General features: G+C 36.5%; 1 protein-coding gene across 1 annotated transcript in view; it reads right to left on the bottom strand.

Moving 5' to 3' along the window:
* ZBBX (zinc finger B-box domain containing) overlaps positions 1-24,702 on the bottom strand; it is a 102,468-nt gene that overhangs the window by 66,244 nt on the left and 11,522 nt on the right. Inside the window, exons 3-7 of the mRNA XM_084872647.1 lie at positions 24,389-24,502; positions 22,492-22,582; positions 15,545-15,593; positions 14,336-14,445; positions 11,235-11,330 (exon numbers count right to left, since the gene is read on the bottom strand). Coding sequence (XP_084728773.1) covers positions 11,235-11,330; positions 14,336-14,445; positions 15,545-15,593; positions 22,492-22,582; positions 24,389-24,502 — 460 coding nt within the window. The remainder of the gene's footprint in view (positions 1-11,234; positions 11,331-14,335; positions 14,446-15,544; positions 15,594-22,491; positions 22,583-24,388; positions 24,503-24,702) is intronic.

Raw genomic sequence — 24,702 nt, forward strand, 5'->3', positions numbered from 1 at the left:
GATTTACTGCAGAGTCAAATCTGCACTTTCCATAAAAGTTAAAGTTATGTGACCAAAGTTTGTATCTACTGTTAGGATCAAAAGAAAAAAAAAGAAAAAACAAAAACAAAAACAAGAAAACAAAAAAGTAATTCAGGCCAGTTGGAAAGGTAGAGAAAGAGGACAGAAATTTCCACATGGCAGAAACTAAAAAAGAAAACAAATTTTGAGTAAATTCTTCATACAAATAAATGAAAAACAGAAGCAAACAATATTCACGGGATGAAAGAAAATTGCAACAAGTGCCAACTGATGCTTCATAGACATCACAGATGGGAAGGTAATTTGGGAAACAGAACCCCCTGTCCCCAATGGCAGAGCAAGAAAATATAAAGAGCCTGCAACCTCAACCCCTGGAGCTCTATGCTCACCCGAGACTGGCTGCTCCTAGGCTCTGATTTGAGAAATACATTTGTGTCACTGCTATTGAGCACCGAGGTCACATGTACTGACCTTAAATCTAATTAATACATACTGAGCTATTCTGAAGCCATCTATATATATAAAAGCCTAAGCGAGCCCTAGCTGGTTTGGTTCAGTGAATAGAGTGTCAGCCTGTGGGCTGTGTGGTCCCAGGTTCAATTCCAGCCAAGGGCACATGCCTGGGTTGCAGGCTCCATACCAAGTAGGGGGTGTGCAGGAGGCAGCCAATCAATGACTCTCTCTCATCATTGATGTTTCTATCTCTCCCTCCCACTCCTTTCCTCTCATAATAAAGAAATTTTTTTTTTTTTTTTTTTTTTTTAAAGCCTAAGTAACTGGCTGATTGGCTGACCTGCTGACTAGCTGGTAGCTATGATGTGCATTGACCACCAGAGGGCAGACACACAACACAGGAGCTGTCAGGGACAGCAACTTTGCAGAGTGCCCTCTTGAACTCTGGGACCCCTCAGGGGATGTTGGACTGCAGGTATTGGCCTGATCCCTGCAGGCTAGGCTGAGAGACCCCACTTACTCCACACGTGCCCTTCAAGCCCCAGCCCTGCCCCAGGTGCAGCTGGCTGGGGAGGGACCACTGGAGGTTGACTCCAAGGAGTGTTCAGCCCATCCTGCCCAGTCCCACTCCACTGGCCACCTCCCAATTAATTTACTTTCAATGTGCATGAATCCATGCACTGGGCTTCTAATATATAATATATATTTACATATAAAACTCTATATATTATGTATAAAAAATAAAATTGCAACAGGAGAACTCACAACAAAACTATACTTTACATCCACTTCTGTTCATCATGGTTCTAAAAACAGATATGGAATGTGCATGAGTAGTTCAAAAATATCAATGGTATAAGAAACTCCTTATTGCAAGCCAGACAGGAATGAAATCCTGGAAGTGTGAAATTCATGTGGCTGGTTTATTGCTTACTCCAGTATCATTTAAGTATAATTTAAAGTAGAATGTAAAGGATCCTCAGATTTACCTTTCTTACAAAGGTCTCATGGAAACCACAGGCTCTATTATTCAAAGATTTATGTATTATTATTCCCCCTTGACACACAAAGAGATAATAAAAATAAACAGGGACCTGGACACTTGCCCCTGATATAAATGCAGCTTGCTATTTAACAGATAGTAAATGCCAAGCGAACATAACCTGGACTCGATATTTAGTATTATCTTAAAATAACATGTAAAAATAATGAAATAAAACACTGCAGTTAAAATATTTTATATAAGGCAATATAGCATAAAATGTAATAGCTCAAAAGGTAATATTTGTCAAAAATTTTTAAATCTCTTGGTATCAAGAAAAAAACCCAGAATGTAATCTCAGTATAAATAATTGTGCCTTCAACTTTTATTACAACATTAAAAATTTCTATTTAGAGAGCAATCATAAAAGTGAGCCAGAATAGCAACAAGAAAATAATGCAGGAAATTCACACCTGCCACCTGCTTTCTATTTGCACTTCTGATGCCATATAATTATGTACAATATTTTAGCAAGTAGTCACTATTGTTTTAGACTAATATAACATGTAAAATGCATTCAGATAAGTTAGCTACTGTCACCAATTACTCATGTTTGAGCTACATGAGGAAGAAAAGATTTTATATGCTTATATGCAATTCTTTGAATGATAGATTTTTAGGCATAGCAGAATAAACTAATTAACAATAAATAATTTGCCATATTTGATTTTTATATTTAGTAATGCTGTTCCATCATAATTAGATGGCTTTTAGCCCATAAAGTCCAACAAACATAAAATACAGTCAATAAAACTATTCTAAAATTTGTCAGATTCTATGATAAATCGTAAGCTAACATAAATAGCACCCATGAATTATAAAGGCTCCAATGATGATGGATGTTTGCAATATGATTGATTAAAGGTTCATCATGTGATTAATCTAATAATCTGAATGGTCCCCTCCAAAATTGAGATTCTATTATTCTCAATTTGGATGAGGAGAAAGTCTGTGTTTTTAATATAATCTTACAGACTGAGCTCTAATACCTTACTTCACTGTTATTGTTTTTTACACAAAAGCAGTAATATATATATATATATATATATATATATATATATATATATATATATATATGAAAACAGCCCTAAAACCAAAAGTAACCATTTAATTAGTAATTTAGACTCATCATCACTAACATTATGCTATTTTCTAACTTCTAAATTTAGATGGTGTAAGACTTGACTGAATTTCTGCTAGCAATGCATCCTGACTAATAAACCTAATGTATGGAGCACCTGCTCTGAATAAAATACTTTTATACTTGCTGTCATTGAATCTGACCCACACAACCACCCTGGGAGTTTCTGAGCTTGCATATATGAGCTTTATCTTAAGGATGCCCTCAGCATAAATTTCACAGAAGCACCTTCTCTTCCCTTTGACATTGATTCAGGCCCTCTCTGCACCAAACCCTCGCACTGCCTCCACCCACTCCACCGTACCTGTCACTTGCTACTGTAATATGCTCCCTAAACCACTATGTTCTTCCAACTCCCCACTGATGGTATTTTCTAACTTCTTTCCCCATAGCCCTATCAAAGATGGTCTTTTCCCTTCCCCTAGCTTTTCTTAGTACTCGTATCTTAAAGATCATCACACACATGGAGTTTTACTGACGTGCAGGCTAATAAAGAGCCCATACTTAAGTCTTCTCAAAAATTCTTGCCACCATTTCTCCAAGAAAGACATACAGATGACCAATAAGCAATGAAAAGAAGTGTGGCATCATTAGTCATTGGAGAAATGCAAATCAAAACGACCAGGAGATACTACTTTTTGCCCACAAAGATGCCAGAATCAAAAGGACAGACAACACGTGTTAGCTAGGACACAGAGAAAGCAGAAATCGTGCACTCTGCTGGGGGAAGTGCAAAATGGAGCAGTCGTTTTGGGAAAGAGTGGGCAGTTCCTCCAACAAGTAGGGACAGTCACCATAGGACCCACTGTTACAGATACAACTAAGAGAAAAAAGACACATATTCCCACAAAACCCTGTACACAGATGTTCATAGGAACATTATCATAAGATGACCAGATGTCCCGCTTTTGGCAGGACAGTCCCAATTTTTAACAATTTGTCCCTCGTCCCACGGCGTTTTAAAAAAGCCCTGATTTTTTGAAAGAATGCAGGACAACCTAGGGAATGGCAGGGGAATGGGAAGGAAATATACCGTTTTCGGCGGCCATGTGGCTATTTTGCCAGGATATGAGTTTTATATTATTTTTGTTAATTTTATAATGTTAAACTTTAATAATAACAAATAATTGTTGAGAACTGATTGTCGAGAACTGCTTATCAAAGTTCTCAACAACGAAAACATTTTGTAACTGTTTCTCAGACAATACACATCATACTGCGTGCTAGTAAGCTAAACAAGTGATGTCATTACAAATCAGCTATTCTAATAATTTAGGTAAGTAATTTATTTATTTATGAAATTAGCAGACAGTACTCATATTATTTATATTTTATAGTGGCGGCAAAAAATCTAGCACTGGCCTTGAAAGTGACAAGATTATACATAATTTTTTTATTATATTTGTAAATTGTACTTATGTTGAAATTTTTAAAAATATATTAAATTACTATTTTTGTGTTCTATGAAAAATTTTGTTGCTCCATATAGACCAAATTTTTAATCAAGACCCCCCCCCCCCCGCAATGGTGTCCACCTTTACTGATGTTAAAATCTGGTCACCTTATCATAATAGTCAAAAGGTGGGAATGCAAATGTGTATCAAACAATGAATGCATAAAAAAAATGTGGAATAACCATAGAATGAACTAAAGTTAAGTACTGATACCTGATGGCCCAATTTACATTAAATGTCCAGAATAAGCTAACCTACAATGACAAAAATAGAGTAGTGGCTGCCAGGGAATTGGGAAAAGGCATATAGGGAATGAAAATAGTAGCAACAGGTTTCTTTTTGAGGGGATGGAAATGTTCTAAACTATTAATTGTGCTGGAATTTGCACATATCTGTGAATATACTTAAATCCATTGAATTGTGCAACTTGAATGAATTGTATCATATCTAAGTTATACATCAAGAAAGTTGTGTGTGTTTGTGTTGCTTTTGTTGTTTGTTTGTTTGTTTGTTTTTAATTCTTGTCAGTGATGCCTATACAAGTGTTCTTCCCTTATCGTTCGGGTATCCTATCATTCTGGTTTTTGACATTCTGGTTCATTAAAGACTTAACTGCAACGTCCACCGAGGAGTCTGCCTGGATGCACTAAACTTTCAGACTACCAGGGCTGCCAGAAAGCCAGTCTTGGCATCAGTGTACTCAGAACGATAAGAACAGGAATACCATTGCCACCAGGACAGTATCTTTTTGGGTTGGATTCTGGCAGCAGCACTTCAGGCAGAAGCACAGCTAGGGACACACCTCGCTTGGAAACCCTGTTCCCATGGAGTTAACCTCTTGCACATCTTCCAGAGCCTCACGGCAGACAGGCCAGTTGTACAGCTCACCACACTCAGGGAGCTCTGTCTCACTCCAAGTAACGACGGTTCTCCCAGTAAGAGCCACCTGACCAATCAGGAGTCATATTTACCATAAGTCTAGAAATACAGCAGACATCACTACCTTTATCGGTGTCCCAGGGAAAGAGTTAGAAAATTAAAGGTCAAATTCACATACTAAAGAGCAAAGGCTTTTGTTAACCCTCCTCTAACATAGCACTTTAACATATTGTAAGTCTTTTAATTATCGTCTTTGGTTTTCAAAAGTCAGAGAGAAAAAATACACACCGCTACTTAAAATATAGTTTTAAATTATTTCAGGAGCTTGAACATCTCGTGAGGGATTCACTCACGTTTTCATTTGTTCAAAAATTGATTTATATGTGCCAGGTACAATATCAATCACTGAAAATACTGTGGTGAATAAGACACAAATAGTACCTACCCTCACAGAATTTAAAATTTATCAGAAAAGCCTGGCCGTACTGGCTCAATGGTTGAGCATTAACCCATGAGCCAGGGGCTCAAGGTTCGATTCCCAGTCAGGGCACTTGCCTAGGTTGCGGGCTTGATCCCCAGTAGGGGGCATGCAGGAGGCAGCCAGTCAATGATTCTCTCTCGTCATTGATGTTTCTATTTCTCTTTTTCTCTCTCTTCTTCTCTGGGGAAAAAAAAATATCAGGAGGTATAAAAGAGGGACTAGTTAATAACAATATAGTTTTGAAAAAAAACTGATAAAGGACAAAGTAACAATCATATTGAAGGACAATGAACACAGACTTGTGGCACAAGAAATATGCAATAGTCCCACTGAAAAAAACAGATAAAGCATGCCAGTACTCAGTGGTTTATTTATATTTTAAATGCTTTATTTCTTCTTAAGTATAATATTAACTAATAATTACAAATAGCAAATGTAATATACCTGTTTAGTATATTTACATCACCGGGATTCTAAAATCATGTGAATTATAATAACTCCTTTTTGAAGGAACATTTACTTCCCATCCATTTCTAGGTGAGACTTTGGGAGAAGGAAGTGAGCCTTCTGCCCTTCTGGGTTCTCTCAGCTGCCTCTCCAGAGAGGGATGCATTCCAATCTAGACCCTCACTGAGGAGTTGTACTGGTTAGGCCCTGCTCTGCCAAAGGTACATAAATGTCTACAATTTGGTGGGGTGAATGAGGGAAAAAAAAAAAAAAAAAAAAGAATCAGAAGAAGGTTCAATTTAAGGAAGTACCAGGAAGTTGAATTTGTCTATATATTCATGTTACAACCACCAATTTTGATTGTATCAATAATAAAATTGATATTTTGATTTCTGCCTTCCAGATCTAATATCTATTTCCTACTTAATTCAGAATTTGGAAAGTAAAGAAAAAGATGTTATATATTGACCTTCAAAACAGCAGCGCTAAATTACTCTAAATTTAGGGCAACAATTATCTGTAATTTCACTCTAAATAGCATAATGTCATGTTTGTTCCCCAGGAAACAAATGCTGAGCTCTGCCTGCATGGCTTTTCCTGCTCAGAGAAGGACACCTGGACAGTGAAGGGGAGGAGAGTAGGGTAGAGGCAACAGCTGACTTCAATGCAACTGCCAATCCCAAGGCGGGGAGCTTTGAAAGCCCATCAGAGTTGACAATGGAGGTAAGTGGGCTGCTGGCAATGTACCCTCACATCAACCAGAAATTGGCCCAGAAAATAGGCTGCCTCCAGTGATGGAGTTTAAGCTTGGAAGCAGCCATTCCCTTTGAGCAAAATAATTCATGGGAAGGCTTAACTATAGCTAATCCACAGGCAACACTTCAGTGAGGTAGGGAATGATTGTCTCAGTATTAAAGAGGAGGATCTGGGGGTACATCATAGCGTCAATAATAGTGTACACATGACATTTAAAATGGGCTACTGGGCTACTAGCCCTGGCCAGTGTGGCTCAGTTGGTTGGAGTGTTGTCTCCTACACTATAAGGTTACATGATCCTGGTCAGGGTACATACCCAAGTTGCAAGTTTGTGCATGAAGCAACCAATCAATGTTTCCCTCTCTCACTCTCCCTCTCCCTTGCTCCAGAATGAATTTTTTTTAAGATCATCCAATTAAGTAACCATATTATCCAAAATGACTAGCTACAATTTGAAAATATATATTATGAGCACTGATTGGTGGCCACTAGAGGCAAGGGTGGAGTGTGGGGGAAATGGGCAAAATGGGGATCCAAAGATACAAATTTCCACTTATAAAACAAATAAGTCATGGCAATATAATGGACAACATGGTGACTGTAGTTAATAGTACTGTATTGTCTATTTGAAAGTTGCTAAGTGAATAGATCTTAAAAGTCCTCATCGCAATAAAAATATTTTTTTGGAATTGTATAATGACGGATGTTAACTAGACTTATCGTGGTGGTCAATGAGCAATAGAAACAACTATTAAATTATTATGCTGTACAGCTGAAACTAATATATTGTGTAAATTAAAAATAAATAAAAAATAAATAAAATGAAAATATAATATTATTCTAAATGGCAACAGAATGATAATACTGTGAGTCCATAAGCTAGATAATATTGGTTACTGTCAACTAAAAGGAAAAAAAAATTCTACCATAAAGTCAATAAGCATAAATTGTACTGTGATGATAACTGAAGTCCTTCCTGATAATTATTTTTCTGTAACTTTGTTCAAGCAAGCATATATTCCCACTGATAGCCATATTTATATAGGCATACCTTTATTTGAAGATCAAAATGTAAAGATGCTAAAAATAAAGGTTTTATACCAGAAAACATAGAAATTCTACCTCAATTATTTCTTCTTATTCGCCTCTCCATTTCCTAAGATCTCTTCTATCCACTTATGGAAATCTCCATTCCAATTAAGAAAATATACATATCAGAATATATTGATTTGTTTAATCCAACCTCCCTTTGTGTATGTCATACTTCACATTAAAATGCCTTTAGTTTGTTTTTTCTCCTATCTTCCATTATCTCTGATAATAGAAATTCCTGCTATATTAAGACCTATTTTTTATCAATGTGAAGCTCACCCACTACAATCATCTTTTTTAAACCATTAGTGTTGAAAATGATTCTAAATATAGAAGTAGAATATTCATCCTTAGTAATTCCCGGTGCACATTTACACTCTATTTTTCAGATAAGTAATTATTTAACAGTCTGAGAGGTAAAAATAAACTTGTGTGTCAAGCTCACTGCCAAGTCTAAATCAATCATAAGTCAAAAGAAAGGCCCTGTGAAATTATCAGGTTAGTCAATATGGAAATGGAAATAGTTTGCTTTCAGTTTTTCAGGGATTTTTTTTTTTGTAAGTAAAACAAGATATGACAGAACAAAATGATACTAATTGACAATGAACTTCATACAGACTCACTGGGCTAGAAGATGGGGGTCAAATGATTTAGAATACTCAAATTTGGCTATGCTTTATAATAACTAGGTTAAAAAGATAAGGTATAGCAGCCATTAGCCTAGAATGCTTGCTTTTTATTTAGTAATGTTTTTTTCCCCTCATATACTAATTTTATTTTTATTTTTTTTTAGGAATTGCCATATTGTTATCCATAATGGCTACACCATTTTTTTTTATTTTAATTTTCAATGCCAGTTTACATTCAATATTATTTTGTATTAGTTTCAGGTGTACAGCAGAGTTGTTAGAGAATCAAATACTTTCCCACCAAATTTCTTCGCATCCTATAAAACACTTGTTTTTTGTTTGTTTTTGTTTCTACTTTTTTTAAAAAATTTGAATTTATCAGGGTGACATTGGTTAATAAATTTATACAAGTTTCAGGTATACAATTTTACAATACACCATCAGCACTTGTAGCATATGTTTACCACCCCAACTCCAGTATTCTTCCATCACCATTTCCCCCCTTTTACCTTTCTGTACTTCCCCCTTTTCCTCTGGCCATCACCATACTGTTTTCAGTATCTATGAGTCTTTCTTTCTTTTTTTCCTTTGCTTAATCCCTTAAAATGTCCACCCTAACTTCTCAGATTGGGTATGAATCCAGCACTCAATTAAAAAAATCTCTTATGACTTGGATAGTACCAAAAGGGCAGAAAACCAAAAACACTCTATGACTGGTTAATAATTGATAAACAGAAAGAGATGTCCACTCATTGCTGAGCCATGGTCATCAGGCCAAGGCACAAGAGCATCTGGACCCTTAACACAGAGAAAGGCAGGGAAGAGGATGGGAACAGAGAGAAAAGCAAGATAATTTAATAATTTCCTTCATGCATTTTACTTGGCAGAGACTTACATAATAAAGGTTAACATTTATTGAAATGTATGTTCCCTCTCCTTCCTCTCCGTGTGTGTGTGTGTGTGTGTGTGTGTGTGTGTGTGTATGTTTTGTGTGTGTGTGTGTGTGTGTGTGTGTGTGTGTGTGTGGAGAGAGAGAGAGAGAGAGAGAGAGAGAGAGAGAGAGAGAGAGAGAGAGAGAGGTGAAGGAGTGAGAGAGAGAAGAGAATCAGACTTAAATCATAAGTGTCAGATCCTGAAGTTGAGGGAGAAACCATGTCTTATTTCTCTCTGTATCTTCCATACCAGCAGTATCTACACTCACTAAGTAATAGCTCAAACAATGTGCTGAATAAATCATTGAATGGAAAATTCCTAACATAAATGCACAGTAGGGTAATTATACTTTTCTCCCTTAAAGTGGAGTGTCTTTAGTTAAATTTTATACTGGTTCCATGTTAGCAATTACACTCACTTTTGTATATAGCAACTCTTATTTCTTATGACAGTTCAATTGCACCATCCTGAGGGGAGACAATAGCAGGGAGTTGGGTTTGTTTTTTGTCGTTTCTTTGTCCTTCTCCCTCCATCATTTCTGCATTTCTATCAGGATAATCCAAACATTGAGTAGCCATTTGAAAGTAATTGACATTGATAAATATTAATATGAGTAAGATCAATTTTAGGTTTTGCATTATCATTACTTGGGTCTTTAGAGCTACTGATATTTATATTCAAGTAACATGTAAAGCCCAGCTGGCATGGCTCAGTGGTTGAGCATTGACCTATGAACCAGGAGGTCATGGTTTGAGTCCCAGTCAGGGCACATGCCCGGGTTGTGGGCTCGATCCCCAGTAGGAGTCAGGCAAGAGGCATCTGATCAATGATTCTCATCATTGATGTTTCTCTCTCTCTCTCCCTCTCTCTCTTCCTCTCTGAATCAATACAAATGTATTTTTAAATGTAAAGGTTTAAATCTACCAGTGATCTTTCAAAATATAGATCCAATCATCCCCATCCCTTTGCCTCTAAGAAATAATAAAATCCTTAACCCATTACACAAGTTCCTTGGTTCTGTTTTATCTCCAGATCCAAGCGCAGGATCCTAGTGATATTCAACTGTGCAAGGTCACTGCCTCTCACAGATACTGCTTCCTAAAGGTACTCAATGAATATTTGTTGTCAAAGGAATGAAAGTTATGAGAAACCAAGGCATCATTAAACATCTATAATAATATTAAAGCACAATATGCTAATTAGACCAGACAGCCAAACGACCTTCTAGACATCCTTCCAGAAGACCTTCCGGACGAAGCTGTGGCTACGAGGGCCAAGGCAAGCTGTCAGGGCAGAGCTCCTGGCACAAATTTCATGCATTCGGCCTCTAGTAAGTGCTATAATTTCATATCTACATTGAACCATATTAGTTGCTCAAGTAGTAGAATTTTAAGACCAGCTCACATGGTTTGAGTTTAGGCATTTCAAAAACCAATGACTATATGAAGATAAATAAAAGGTTCTAATATGTAGGGGGAAACCTGAGAGATAAGCTTATTTACATAATAATGAGGACAAATAAAATAATAATTTTTAAACTAAACATAAAATGTCAAACATAAGTTAGATAGAAATAATACTTAGATCATGTATTCAATTAAAACAATAGTTTAAAATATGGTCTAATTTTTAAATGTCAAATTCACAGATAGAATGCATGACATAAAAATTCTAATCAAGCTAAGTGTTTTAGGAACTACATTAAAACACAGTTTAAATAGCAAAATAGGATTCAGATTAGTGTTCAGTAAAATAATTTTAAGTATGTAAAGATTGTCTGTACCTAATAGAATTTTAGAAATTAGTGCAAATCATCCTAAATTCTCGATAATTAAGCATGTTTTAAATGTCTTTGTGTTGAAACGTTCTATAAATACATTTCCAGTAAAGTATTTTAAAGCCATACCTGCAAAAGAGTTGTTCTGTGGAACTTCAGTGCCCCCTTCTGGTGAATTTTAGCAAAGCATCCTGAACAGTAATCTTCTCCACATTCAAGACATACCTTAAAAGATATTTAAAAAACAAAACAAAAAACACAATCTTATAATATGACTTTGATAAGATGTTTGTGTATAGATGCTATTGCTATTATATTTATTTCTTCCATTACATACCTATAGTGCAGTCCAAGGAAACTGGAACAACCATTTGTCCCAGTTAAGATTTAACTCAGAAAAACTAATTTGTAAACAAATTACTCTCATATCAAAATAACTATACTCGATAGAATGTCTTATATGTGTGTAAGATGAAAGTATGCATGTAACATTTTTTTAATAAATCATAAAACAATAGGCATCATCAGGTCAAATTTCTTGACCTGATACAAACTACACCGCACTGTCTCTGGATCAAAACTACTCCCAGCGTTAGTCTTTTTATCTTACTGTATGGATTAACAGGGTACACTTAGTTTCAAATGGTTTGCATACAATTTGCCTTTAAAAGGCCCCATACACTTCCTTGAGTATACTCTTTCACTGATGCTTCTCAAAACATGGTTTTAAAAAATATTTTTAGAAGATTCCTCAAACAAAATTATTATTTCAAAATGTCAGCAACGGTTATGACTGGTGAAATGATTACAGACAAGTATACATTTATCTTCCAAATTCTTTACGTGTTAAAGTGTAATTTTTAAGTTTAGGGACAAATTGAAAAATGTTATGTACTTGTCTCTATACTGGTACCAAGCAAGACTGAAAGTTAAGAGAGAAGAAAATGGAATTTTTACTACAAGTGAAAGTACCACCGTGCAGTGGCAGTCATTTCAACACTCTTACCACCAGGACAAAAAGCAGCGAGAATGGCTAAAATACCTCCTTTCCTTGAGCTGGCCCAGGTTCAGAACACTGGTGGTGCAAATAAGAAATCATGACAAGATGGTGCCAGGAAGTCTCTGTCAAGGAGCTCACATTCCCTTTGACTCTCTTTCATTCCCTCCCCTTGAGGGTGCCCTCCAGTGTTCTCCCCACCCTTCCTCTTTCCCTCAACAGGGAACTGAAAGCCTAAAGCGGTTGGGGCAGACTGGAGAGAGGTTGACCAAGCTCTTCTGCCTTCTACCGGTTAATTTGGTGATGTTTGAAATGCTATCTGAGATGCTGTATGCTAACAGGCTCCCAGTTGATGCCATGCAGCAGCTGAATGCACTAATAAGGCACTAGAATGTATAAAACATAGGAAAGTAGGCTAAGCTCTTATTAAAAATTCAACAGACATTTTATGTCCATTAATTTTTTTAAATTGTATTATTTTAATAATGGTAACTCCCCATATGATGACATAGTTACCTACGTTAATGTAGACAGATTTATCAGATATATAAAATGACTAGGCCAACACTACAAAAAGGTGAAAACAGTAAGAAATATTATGTAACTATAGTATAATGAAACTAAAAGAGAAGGCTAGAATCAAAGAACAATATTCACAATGTTTACTGAGCATTTACTCACTGTTCTAAGGGCTTTACATGTTTCATCTCATTTAATCCTCACAACAACCCCCTAAAGTGATAATGACCATTGTATCTCTATTGTGAAGGTGATTAAGAACAAAATGATTAAGAATTTGTCAAGTAGTATAGTTAATGGAGCCATAATTTCAACCCCAAATTCTGGCTCAAAGCTTAAAGCTTTCAGGCACAGCCCCACATTACTAATCATTAAGTCAATTTTTTGTCATTAATTGCAATACTAATCATTTATTTTTAAAAATGATAAAATCTACAATCAAATAAATCCAATATTTTTATAAATGTCTGCATTTTCAGACAATGTAGATACTTAATGCCACTGAACTGAGCATTTAAAATGGCTAAGATGGGAACTTTTAAATTATGATGTATTTTACGATATTTTTTTTAAAGTTCATGGCATTGACACCAATGAAAAGTTAGAGAGCTGTCAGAAAGCATTATCTTTTGAACTATTTTTTAAAGTTCGCTTTAAAACTTTTAAGAAAAGAAAGAACAAATGTCATTGGGGGGAAGGAGGAAGACTTGCACATAAATGTACACACAACAGCCATCAACATAACAGGGAAAAACAGAAACAACCCACATGTCATTCAACACGTGAACAAACAAGTAAATCTTGGTGTATCTATCCTATGCAATACTAGTCAGTAATACAAATGAACAAACTACTGATAAATGTAATGTGAGTGAATCTCCACATCTCCACATGCAGCAAAACTTACACACAAAGAAAAATTATATACACACACACACACACACACACACACACACACACACACACACAGGGGTGGGCAAAAGTATGTTAATAATAAATAAATAAATAAATAAATAAATAAATAAATAAATCAAGAATAAACTCTGTGTTTCATTTACTCACGCCGGTAAGCCTACTTAGCCCACCCCTGTGTATATACCTTATAATTCCATTTACATGAAGTTCAAAAACAGGCACCACTATGTATAAGGAGCTAAAAATCACAACAGTGGCTGCCTTTGCTGTGGGGATGAGTTGGAAAAGGCACAAGTCTTCTGTTATCTTGCTGGGAGTGCAGACATTTCTAGGAAGGCATCTAGTTATGTATACATTTACTAGTAAGATCTTTCCACTTCACGGTAAGTGAAATATACCTCAATTAAAAGAGAGAGAGAGAGAGAGAGGAGAATAAGAGGAGAGAACATGGTGATAGCAAGTATAACAGACTCTTCACGTGTGACCAAAAGGGGCACAGAGGGAGATGTGGGGGTCAGAGGAGAGGAGAATGCCTGCTGCAGTTTTGGTTTGGGTTGTAGGTTTGGTTTGGGTTGTAGGGCAGAGAGGGCAAGTTCAAGCAGTTAGTGCCTCACCCCGGAGCCGGAGGAGGCGCCTCAGGGCCCTGTGGGCCTTCCCCAGCAGCAGGCACACTCCATCCCAAGGTGTCACAGTAAGAGTCACAGAGGGAAAGTGTGTCGATAGCAGAGCAGGAAAAGTTGGGACAGTATCTGGGACCACGGGTAAGTTCTATGCCAGAATCTCAGTAGAGTGTACGTACAAGCAGAGCGGTTTTGTTCTCACACTGCCCACACACTTTCCCTCTCATCTTGGGCTTTTCTCTTTCAGAAAAATTTGCCATCTGATAATTAAAACCTTGTTTCACTGGCTCTGGAAGAAAAAAAAAAAAAAGAAAAGTCAGACTAATCACTTTGTAATATGATGTTTAGATTTTCAATTAATCAAGTAATTAATGAAACTATGCATATTTCTAAATTATCAAGTAATGTTTAAGTATTAGTTGGCCAGTAAGCATGGCAGGTGGCCAAGCCTAATCCTCCCAGTAGGCTGAGGACCCCACAGTTCCCTTCCTATGACCTCAGGGCCACACATATTCACCCACATGTGCTCTGCTTAAAATTCACTTAAACGGGGCATGTAAAATTATAGAATGTAATAAGTGTTAAAAACTATGTTCTTGTCTGACCAGTGTGGCTCAGTGGTTGAGTGTTGACTATGAACCAGGAGGTCATGGTTCAATTCCAAGTCACGGCATATGCCTGGGTTGCAGGCTTGATCCCAGTGTGGGGCATTTAAAAATATATATATTATATGTTATTTTAAACACACACACACAAAAAAAAAACATAAAAACTATGCTCTTGATAGAATACCTGTGGCATTCTGTCATATCTCCAGATCAAACTGAAGCCCACACAGAACTTCTTCTATACTAAATGTTATACATTTCTAGAACTTGTTCTGCCAAATCATCTTAGCCATTCAAATCAAATGGGTTTGTCCTCTATTAAAAAGTCTTATTTCATTTGGAATTATTATATATTCAATATTAACTTAGGTTTTTGTTGTCAAAATATATTAAAATATAAATGAATTTGTTAATATTCCCTTAATTTCCTAGAGTACATTTTTAATTTATAATTTATACTGCCAAATTATTATCCTAGTTAAAAGATGATATTAATAAACTTTAAGTACTAGTGCTATGAAAGTCCTCCCTATGAAAAATGCTATATTATAATCATATTCTAAGTTGATAGTCTTTGTAAATAAAATAATCCCCCCTCCACTACAAAGAAACATAAGTAAAATGTATTTTGAGTATTAAAGGTAAAGAGTCATCATCTGGGGATGTGGAAGCTTTCTATTGCATAAAACAATTCTAGCACTTCAATTTTCTATGTAATTCAAATGTAAAAAAAAAAAATTATATCTATAGCAACTAATAATACAATGGTAAACTGTTTACCTTGAAGCTTCTCCTTCAGTAATTTTAATCTTACTTTTCCAGGAAAAGGCTATATGAATGAAATAGATACTATTTGTTAGTTATACATTCTCTTATTCAAAGAAAGTTTAAGTCATTAACAAAAATATCAAAAGTTATAAAATTTTGGTGCATCTTGAAAACAAAATTTTTGAAAGAATAATATAAAATTAATAGATCCTCATTAAAGCATAACTAGACCTCGTAATTAAGTTAATAAAATTTTATAAAAAAGAAAATACATTTTGGAAATATATAAAAACAATCTTTTAAAGCACTATAAATTATTGAGACTAAATTATCTTATGTTAAACAAATATCATTAGATATCATCAAATGATTTTAGGAAAGCACTGCTATTCAAATATTATAAAGGCTTTTCTAGCTCTGATCTTTGTGAAAGACACAAAGTCTAATATTTGCATAGACTGGATCTGAACTAAATTATGACTGAGCTACTCTGCTTATATACTGTAGGAGCCAATATTATTATCTTATTTGACCAATTTAGAAACCACATATTTAAGCATCATAGACTTAACCTCCAAATATATTATTTGTGATCCTTGACTTTTCCAATTGTAGGAAATAAAAGGTAAATAAGACTCACTGCTAGGTATTTCAGACAAATATTCACTTAAAATGCTGGGATCTTAAGATTTAAATATATAAAACAGATTGGCCAATTGCACCTACTTGCCTTGGTCATTAAAACCAACATTTGAAGTACACAGATAAATATGAAGGAGCGTGCACAGCTACACAGACACTGTCAGTTCATGCCTACTTTTCAATTTGTAATTTGCACACTCAATTGCCCAATTTGTACATGAGAATATGGGAACAGAGGTTGACTCTATGTCTATGGCTGTATCAACCACAGTCATGTGAAAATTTAGGCCTAATTATTCTCAATAAAGCTAGTGGTTTTGCTTCAAAAAGGCACTTGTTGTTCAAGTCCTTTAAGTAGCTACTCAGATGCTATGTACCAAACAGCAAAAAAGAAAAATGGGATTAAAATAATCAATTCTTAGGAATCAAACTTTTATTTTTAAACTTGTAAAGTTATACAAGTTACAGATAAATTAATCTCATTGTTATAATCAAAATTTCCAATATTTCTACCTTAATGATATGTCTGAATTGTAACATGAACAACATAAACTGATGAATAAAAGCAGATCCAGAGACAGGAAAGCATCGATCAGACTTTCAAACCTCAGAGGAAATGTAGGGGAGGATGGAGGTAAGAGGAAGAAATCAACCAAAGGACTTACATGCATGCATATAAGCCTAACCAATGGACACAGACAACAGAGGGGTGAAGACATGATGGGCGGGGGAGGTGATGGCGGGGAGTAAATGGGGGGATGAGGACAAATATGTAATGCCTCAATCAATAAAGAAATTAAAATGAAAAAAAAAATACTACAACCCCCAGAAACTGGCACTTCCCTCATTTGCATCTTTAATCTTTACTCTGCTTTGTGAATCCATCTCGCAACCACAAACTGACTCATCTCTACATCTAATAATGACCCAATCATCAAATCAAATTCTGTGTTTCTAGAAATTCTCATTCCCCATAAATAGACATTTTAATGTGATTTTCAGTTGATGTTACAATTGGTTTCACACCTAGTATCTCACACATTGCTAAAGACTCTGTGAAGTAATTAACGAGCATCATTATGCATGTTTACAAACACAGTGACAAAACCTCAGGAAGGTCAAATGACTTGTCTGAAAAATCACAACACTAAGGAAATGAGTGAGGAATTTAGTCTAAACAGGATTTCTTGACGTTGGCTAAAATAATTCTTTGCTATGAGAGCTGTCCAATGTACTGTAGGATGTATAGCTGCACTCCTGGACTGTAACCATTACATACCATTAGCAAAACAAACAAACAAACAAACAACTCTCATTGGTGAAATCAAATGTCTCCAAACATTGCCAGTGTCTTCTGGGGGAAGGGATTGCCCCCTGTGGAGAAAACACTGGTCTAAAACTAGACTCAAAACTTTTCCACTACACAATGTATCAGAGAGGGTTGACTTCTCTATATTTTCTAAAAACACCCTCCTTCACTTTCCCCTTCCAGGAAATCACATTATTTTGAGTCTCCTCCCACCATTCTTTCTCTTCTCAGGCTCCCTTCACTGCAGAGCTGGCGAATTATCTTAGAGCCGGCCTGAAAGCCTGCCTCTCAAATCCTGGCCCTGATGCTTGACCTTGAGCAAGTTACTTATTTGATGTTAAATTACTTCATCTGTGGAACTAGAAAAATAACTGCTGCCTTTTAAGAGTGATATAAGCACTTAATGAGATAAAACAGACAAAGCAGCTAAGCTGTTGACTGGTGTAAAACAGAGAGTGGGTAAATATTAAAGTTCCCTTGGCCTCCATATACCTGGAGCTTTTCCCTTCACACCTGAGCTTTTTATAGATTCTCAGGAACCACATTTACTTGCTCAGCTTCTACAAACACATGAGAATCCAAATAAAAACTCTAAATCTTGCCCGAGCCGGTTTTGCTCAGTGTTTAGAGTGTCAGCACATGGATTGAAGGGTCAAGGATTTGATTCTGGTCAAGCTCCAGTTGGGGCATATGTGGGAAGCAACCAATCAGTGTCTCTCTCTCACATCAATATTTCTCTGTGCGTCTTTTCACCCTCCCTTTCACGCTCTCTAAAAATCAATGGAGCTCTAACCAGTTTGGCTCAGTGGGTAGAGCATCAGCCTGCAGACTGAAAGGTCCCAGGTTCAATTCCGGTCAAGGGCATGTACCTTGGTTGCAGGCACATCCCCAGTAAGGGGTGTGCAGGAGGCAGCTGATTGATGTTTCTCTCTCATCGATGTTTCTAACCCTCTATCCCTCTCCCTTCCTGTAAGTAAAAAATCTAAAATACCGGTATATATTTTTTAAATCAATGGAAAAAAATATCCTAAATCAAATAAAAACTAAATCTCTGAAATTTGTTAAAAGGGTTGAACTTTAATGTTCTGATAAAACAGACACACACACACACACAGAGAGAGAGAGAGAGAGAGAGAGAGAGAGAGAGAGAGAGAGAGAGAGAGAGAGAGAGAAAGAGAGAGAAAGAGAGAGAAATATGTGAGGCAATAGATAAATAATCAATTCAGCACAGTGGGCAGGGTTAGTTTTACAACATATATGTATATTGAATAATCATATTGAACACTTTAAATATGTTACAATTTTGTCATTATACCTCAATAAAGCTGGGGAAAAGGAAGGAAGGAGGAGAGAAAGGAAGAGAAGAAGGTCTAAATCAATATCCCAGAACTCTTTTTCTAACTTCTCTCTTTATTCTATCTCCTAGCTAACCCAGACTGCAATATCAATTATATATATGATTTCTTCCTTTCCTTTCCCTTTTTTTTTTAGTTTCATGTATCCTTTGTAATTATTCTGCTACATTTTAAGTTAGATTCTTCTCATCAAATTCTCTTAAAGATCTCTAGATTCTTTTGAAGATCTCTCTGCCTCTATACCAGTGGCCTCCAAAGTAGCATGTATGCATGTCTGAGGAAGCTCAGGAAAAGAGAAGAGAATATCAAAGAAAAATCTACATATTATCCTTGATTAATATCTATATTTTGCTTTACAATTTACATGATATATTAGTAAACAAATATATATATATATATATATATATATATATATATATATATAATTGAATTCTATTTATAAATAAAGAGTTCATGGGCACAAAGCTGTGCTCAAAATATATTCTTTATTAATGCAATGCATGAGCAAAACAGTTTGGATGTCATTTGCTCTATATTTATAAACTTAAAATACACTGGATATTTGAACAAAATCAACCATCATAAAGCATCACCTTAATCTTACTATCCTCCTGTTCCAAAGCTGCAGGGAATTCCATTCATCCAATGAAAAAAATCAACGTTATTTAAGGCCTCCCCTCCTGTCCTAGCTCACCTTATACTAGGACTAGTGGCCCAGTGCACGAAATTTGTGCACATTAAAAGGGGATTAATTAGAGGAAATAATTTAATATTGCTATTTGCCCTTTCTCTATAATAGAAGTGTCAGAGATGAAAGAAAATTAGTAAAATGTATATGAAAACCTTCCTCCTATCAAAGTCTGGGGCGCACCACAGGACAAGTCCCCACCCACCCACATGTGCCTCAAAATCTTGTGAGATCCAGTCCTGGCCAGTCCCACTCTTCTCGAGCCCCAAAAGCAGGGGGCATAGCCTCAGGTCCCCTGGCCCAGCACCAGAACGGGAGTTATGGCCTGAGGTCCCTCATCTTAGACCAAGGTGGGAGGAGTGCCTTGAGGTCCCCTGTCAAGCCCTGCTGGGTGGGGGGCATGGCCTGACGTCTCCTGTCATGTCCCATGGGGGCGGGGGAGGGCTTAGCCTCAAGTCCCTGCTGATTGCTCATTAAGGCTCCTTAAGGGAACTTGGCCTCAGCTGTGGGTGCATCCATATTTGTGATGGAGTGATGATCAATTAGCATATTCCTTCTTTATTAGATAAGGATACCCACCTTCTATAGCACCCAACCCTCCATGCTTTCATCCTTTGACTCAATTATGAAGATTGTGGGCACTAGCATTATGACTTATTCATCACTGTTTTCTTACAAACACATCTGGTAGACTTTCAAATATTTTCAGAACTAAACTATTATTTCTCAAGCACAGATAGCTCATACACTAAATAGTTATGAAAAATTACATACTGATGTTTTCTATATTTTACATTGTCTTCCACATTGGATAAGGATCTCCTGGAGAACAAGAAAAATTCACTACATGACAAAGAAGGCACTTAATAAATACTAAAGAATAGCCAATGCTCAATAGTGGTTGAGCATTGACCTAAGAACCAGGAGGTCACAGTTTGATTCCTGGTCAAGGCACATGCCTGGTTTCAGGCTCACTCCCAGTAGGAAGCATGCAGGAGGCAACCAATCAATGATTCTCATCACTGATGTTTCTCTCTCTCTCTCTCTCTCCCTCTTCCTTCTTCTCAGAAAAATATATTTTAAAAATAAAAATAATTACAAAGAATGAATTAGATAAGAATCACAGAGTCATCATTTTTAATACATTATATTTATAATAGCATCTAAAACATGGAACACTATGTCTCAGATAGATAATAAAAAACAGAAGGTGGATTATAAAACTTTTAATCCAAAAATTAAAGAAACATATTTCAGTAATATAAAATGCTTTTTCAAAGCCAAAAAGTTTAGAAGCACCAAGCAAAATGTTTGTAGATGCCAACTGCCCAATGAAAGTTTAATGACAGGTATATAAAAAGTAAAAGCTATCTAAGTTAAAACTCACAAAGTCATGGATCTTGTACTAACGAATTCAGAAGCAAAACAGTTTTCTTTATAGAATGGCACTCATCTGGCTTTAATCATACATATAATGCAATGTTATTTTATGATACACTAGAGGCACGGTGCATGAAATTCATGTGCAGGTATGGTCCCTAGGCTTGGCCTGTGATCAGGGCCATCTCGCTGGGCTGCCAGCAGCCGGCCCTGCCCCCCACTGCCACCCACCCCCAGTTCCCCATTCACCATCTTGCACCCAAGGTGGGCGCATCCCAGGATATACTTCAAGCTCAAGTAGGAGACTGTGATCCCCCAGTGGAGGCCGGCTCATGGAAGATGCTTTGTGTGAAATTTCCTTCATGGTAAGGGATGGGGTATGGGCCCAATGCCTGAGAGCATTCCAGGGCGCTGGTGGCACTATCAAGGTCATTCTGGTCACACCTGAACATTCAACTGCATTTATTCGTTGGAGGATTCTACTTGCAGAATCCTGGGGCATGACAACCCATCTCACTAAAAGGTCTAATTAGACTTCAGGTCATATCACCACTGAGGAGGGTAAGATCAGGTGCTTTAAGCATAGAACATGGAATTCTGAACAGGTTAGACTTCAGCAGACCCACCTAACCAATGCCTGCTACCCTGCTGATGGCTCCTCCCTCCCACGCAGGGAGCAGGTGGAGAGGAGTGAGCAGCAGCTATCTGCAGCTGTGGGCAGGCCTGTGTCTGTCTGGGCTGTGGGAAAGAATGCCAGCTGGCTGTGGGGAGGGACCGAGAGGCTGGCCATTCCCACCCACTCATTGGTCCCACCCCTGCCGCTGGACGCCTCTGTGTGTGGGGTGACTAGTAGGGTGGGGGCCTTGGTCTGGCACCTCCCATGTCCTCTGCCACCCCTCCCAGTAACATTTTCACCAACCTGAGATAGTAGCCAGCTGACCGGGAGGGAGGGACTGAGGGGTTGGCCGTTCCTGCCAGCTCACCAGCCCTGCAATCGGGCTCTTGGGGCCTGCAGGCTGGGGGCAGCTCCTGAATTGAGCATCTGCCCCCTGGTGGTCAGTGTGCATCATAGCAACTAGTTGTTCTGCCATTCGGTCTATTTGCATATTACCCTTTTATTATATAGGATAGTAAAGATAAAGTAATTCTATAGCTGGGCAACCTATAAGTAGTTTTCCCTTGGTATCTTCATATATACAATCAACAGGATAGTGATAATAATTATTATTTAAGCAGCACATCAACATATTAAGCAAATGTGATATAATAAAAAGGCAGAAAAAAATCTGTCCCTTTATTATATCAAATAACCTACATAGTTCTATTTCAAATACTTGACACCAGAAACAAAACTGAATGGGAAAAATTAGTTTTAAAAAATTCAACTTGCAGATGAAAAACAAAAACATATCTGAATATGAAAGTTCTATATAGCCTATAAAAAATTAATCAAAATCCAATAATATGCAGTTGTTAAAACAAGAACAGTAAGCTCTTAAGTATGGAAAGTAATGCAAGACCTGAAAACATAATTTATATATTATTGCTTAGCAAACTGCTTGAGAATCAAATAATATTTTCTTACCTTAATAACATTTCCTTTATTTTGTGACAGTATATGTGACGGATTACCCAATTTTCCCACTTTTCCAGATTTCCAGTGATAGTCACTTGACCTTTAATATAAATAAACAGAAAATAAAATATAACTAAACACATTTCTCCTTTTAATGAAAACAAATATATTTTTCCTGTTTCAGAAAATGGAAATGCAGTTGTTAGCATGTAACAGACCACCACAAAATGAAAATGAAATATCAATAATGCCACAGCATCCTCGGTAATTCTGAAATATAGCTTTACCATATTTGGAATTTTTGAGATAAAATGAATAAAAGTGAAATGTCCAAAGAGATGAAGTATTCCATTTTTTTGGACATTATAATGACTATAGATAGCTTTACTGATTTATAGGAAACTACAGATTGTCATGCAGTTTTAAAAGCTAAGGGTCCACAGATATAAACAGGAAAAGGAAGCAAAACAATAATAAAAAATATTCAGCAGATCTAAGTGATTAATTCTTTATTAAAACTTAAAATTAGCTCCCAGGTTGAAAGGTAACAGATATTACAAAGAAGGCAAGCTGTTTGCTCTAAGGTTTAGTTTTCAAAGTACCTTTGAGACTCATAATTTTTTTTTTAAGTCAACAGAACAGGGAGTTCAGTTCCCACTTAAAAAGTAATGAGACAAAATCTTGCGCAAGGTCACAGATGATGGATAAGAAAGCCAAGATGAGAACACTGGGCTTCCAACTTCCTAACCAGGAAGTGGCACATTCTCATTCCGGCTACATTTACCTCCCATGGAACCTTAATAAAGCATTTAACTCTTCTGAAAACTCAGTCAAGCTTCAGAACAATTTTTAGAATACCGAGAAAAGGTTCCTCAGCTAAATAAAACTGACTCTTGGGAGCTGATTTCAGAAACTCTCTTTCATAGACACATTTTTGAGCCACTGAGAAGTCCAAAGCAGTGAAGTAAAAAGAAATAAAACTGGTAATTGGATCATTAAGAGAAGAGCAGCAAGGTGCACAATAAACTTTGTCACCTGTGGTGACATACACTATAGAGATGCCTTGTTTAAACCAATGTTCTAGTCATGAGAAAGGGTGTGTGCATGTGTCATGAATATTTTTCAAAGAGATAGACTAGTGGTCAGTGGTCGGCAAACTCTTTAGTTAACAGAGCCAAATATCAACAGTACAACGATTTAAATTTCTTTTGAGAGCCAAATTTTTTAAACTTAAACTTTTTCTAATGCCATTTCTTCAAAACAGACTCGCCCCGGCCGTGGTATTCTGTGGAATAGCCACACTCAAGGGGCCAAAGAGCTGCATGTGGCTTGCGAGCCGCAGTTTGCCGACCAGGGAGATAGACAAAGATAAATTATCCTGAAACTATAATAAACATTTGAATTTTCTTTAATTGAATTTCAGCTAAAGCATGTTGGTTTAAAATATTTCAAACATACTCATGGTTGTAAGCAATTCTTATATATGTATGTACATGTAAACTCCTGCCCCTCAAAGGTTTTAAATAAATAATAATGACTCTAAACATAGACTAGCAATCTCCTGTTGATGGCAATTTTAGGGGAGCAAAAGGCAAATTCTGTATTAATGTCCTGAAAATTCTAGACTATAAATGATTCAGAAGAAAAATAAAAGCAGAGAAATAACATGTGAGAGTAAATATAGTCCAGAAGATACAAAAGTCATAGTGATTTTAAAAAGCAACATGTCTTACATAAGAAACACAAAGAGAAAAAAAACAGGGGAAATTCAATATTGCTTGATCATCAGGAAAAGCCAGAAATTGTTCATTCAGGACAGATCTTTATTGGAAGGACAAGAGTACATAAAATAGTTCTTTGCATAATTCAGTTTATTCCTCTGAAATTATCCAAAAACATCACCTACTCTCTTTCTTCTTTGTCTTTGCTCCTTGTTGATTGGAACTCTTGCAGCTTCTTTTCCACCTCTTGGTTGTCCAACTCTAACTGTACTTTCTCTACCTTCAGTTCTCGGGCATTTCTGAATAAGATTTAAAGGCAGAACGTTCATTTGGGGTAAACCAACAAAATCAAAGCAAAGTAATTTTATATCAACTTTTTCTTTTAAGCAAAATTGTGAGTAATAAATAGTGATAAAATATTTTAATTACTCTTGCTTCTTTAAAATATGGGTTCTAAAGTTAGCATTTGCTTTCTATTTAAGCAGGTATTTCTGCAAAT

The sequence above is a fragment of the Pipistrellus hanaki genome (genome assembly GCF_964339955.1).
Source record: "Pipistrellus hanaki genome assembly, chromosome: 2".
NCBI classification, from domain to species: domain Eukaryota; kingdom Metazoa; phylum Chordata; class Mammalia; order Chiroptera; family Vespertilionidae; genus Pipistrellus; species Pipistrellus hanaki.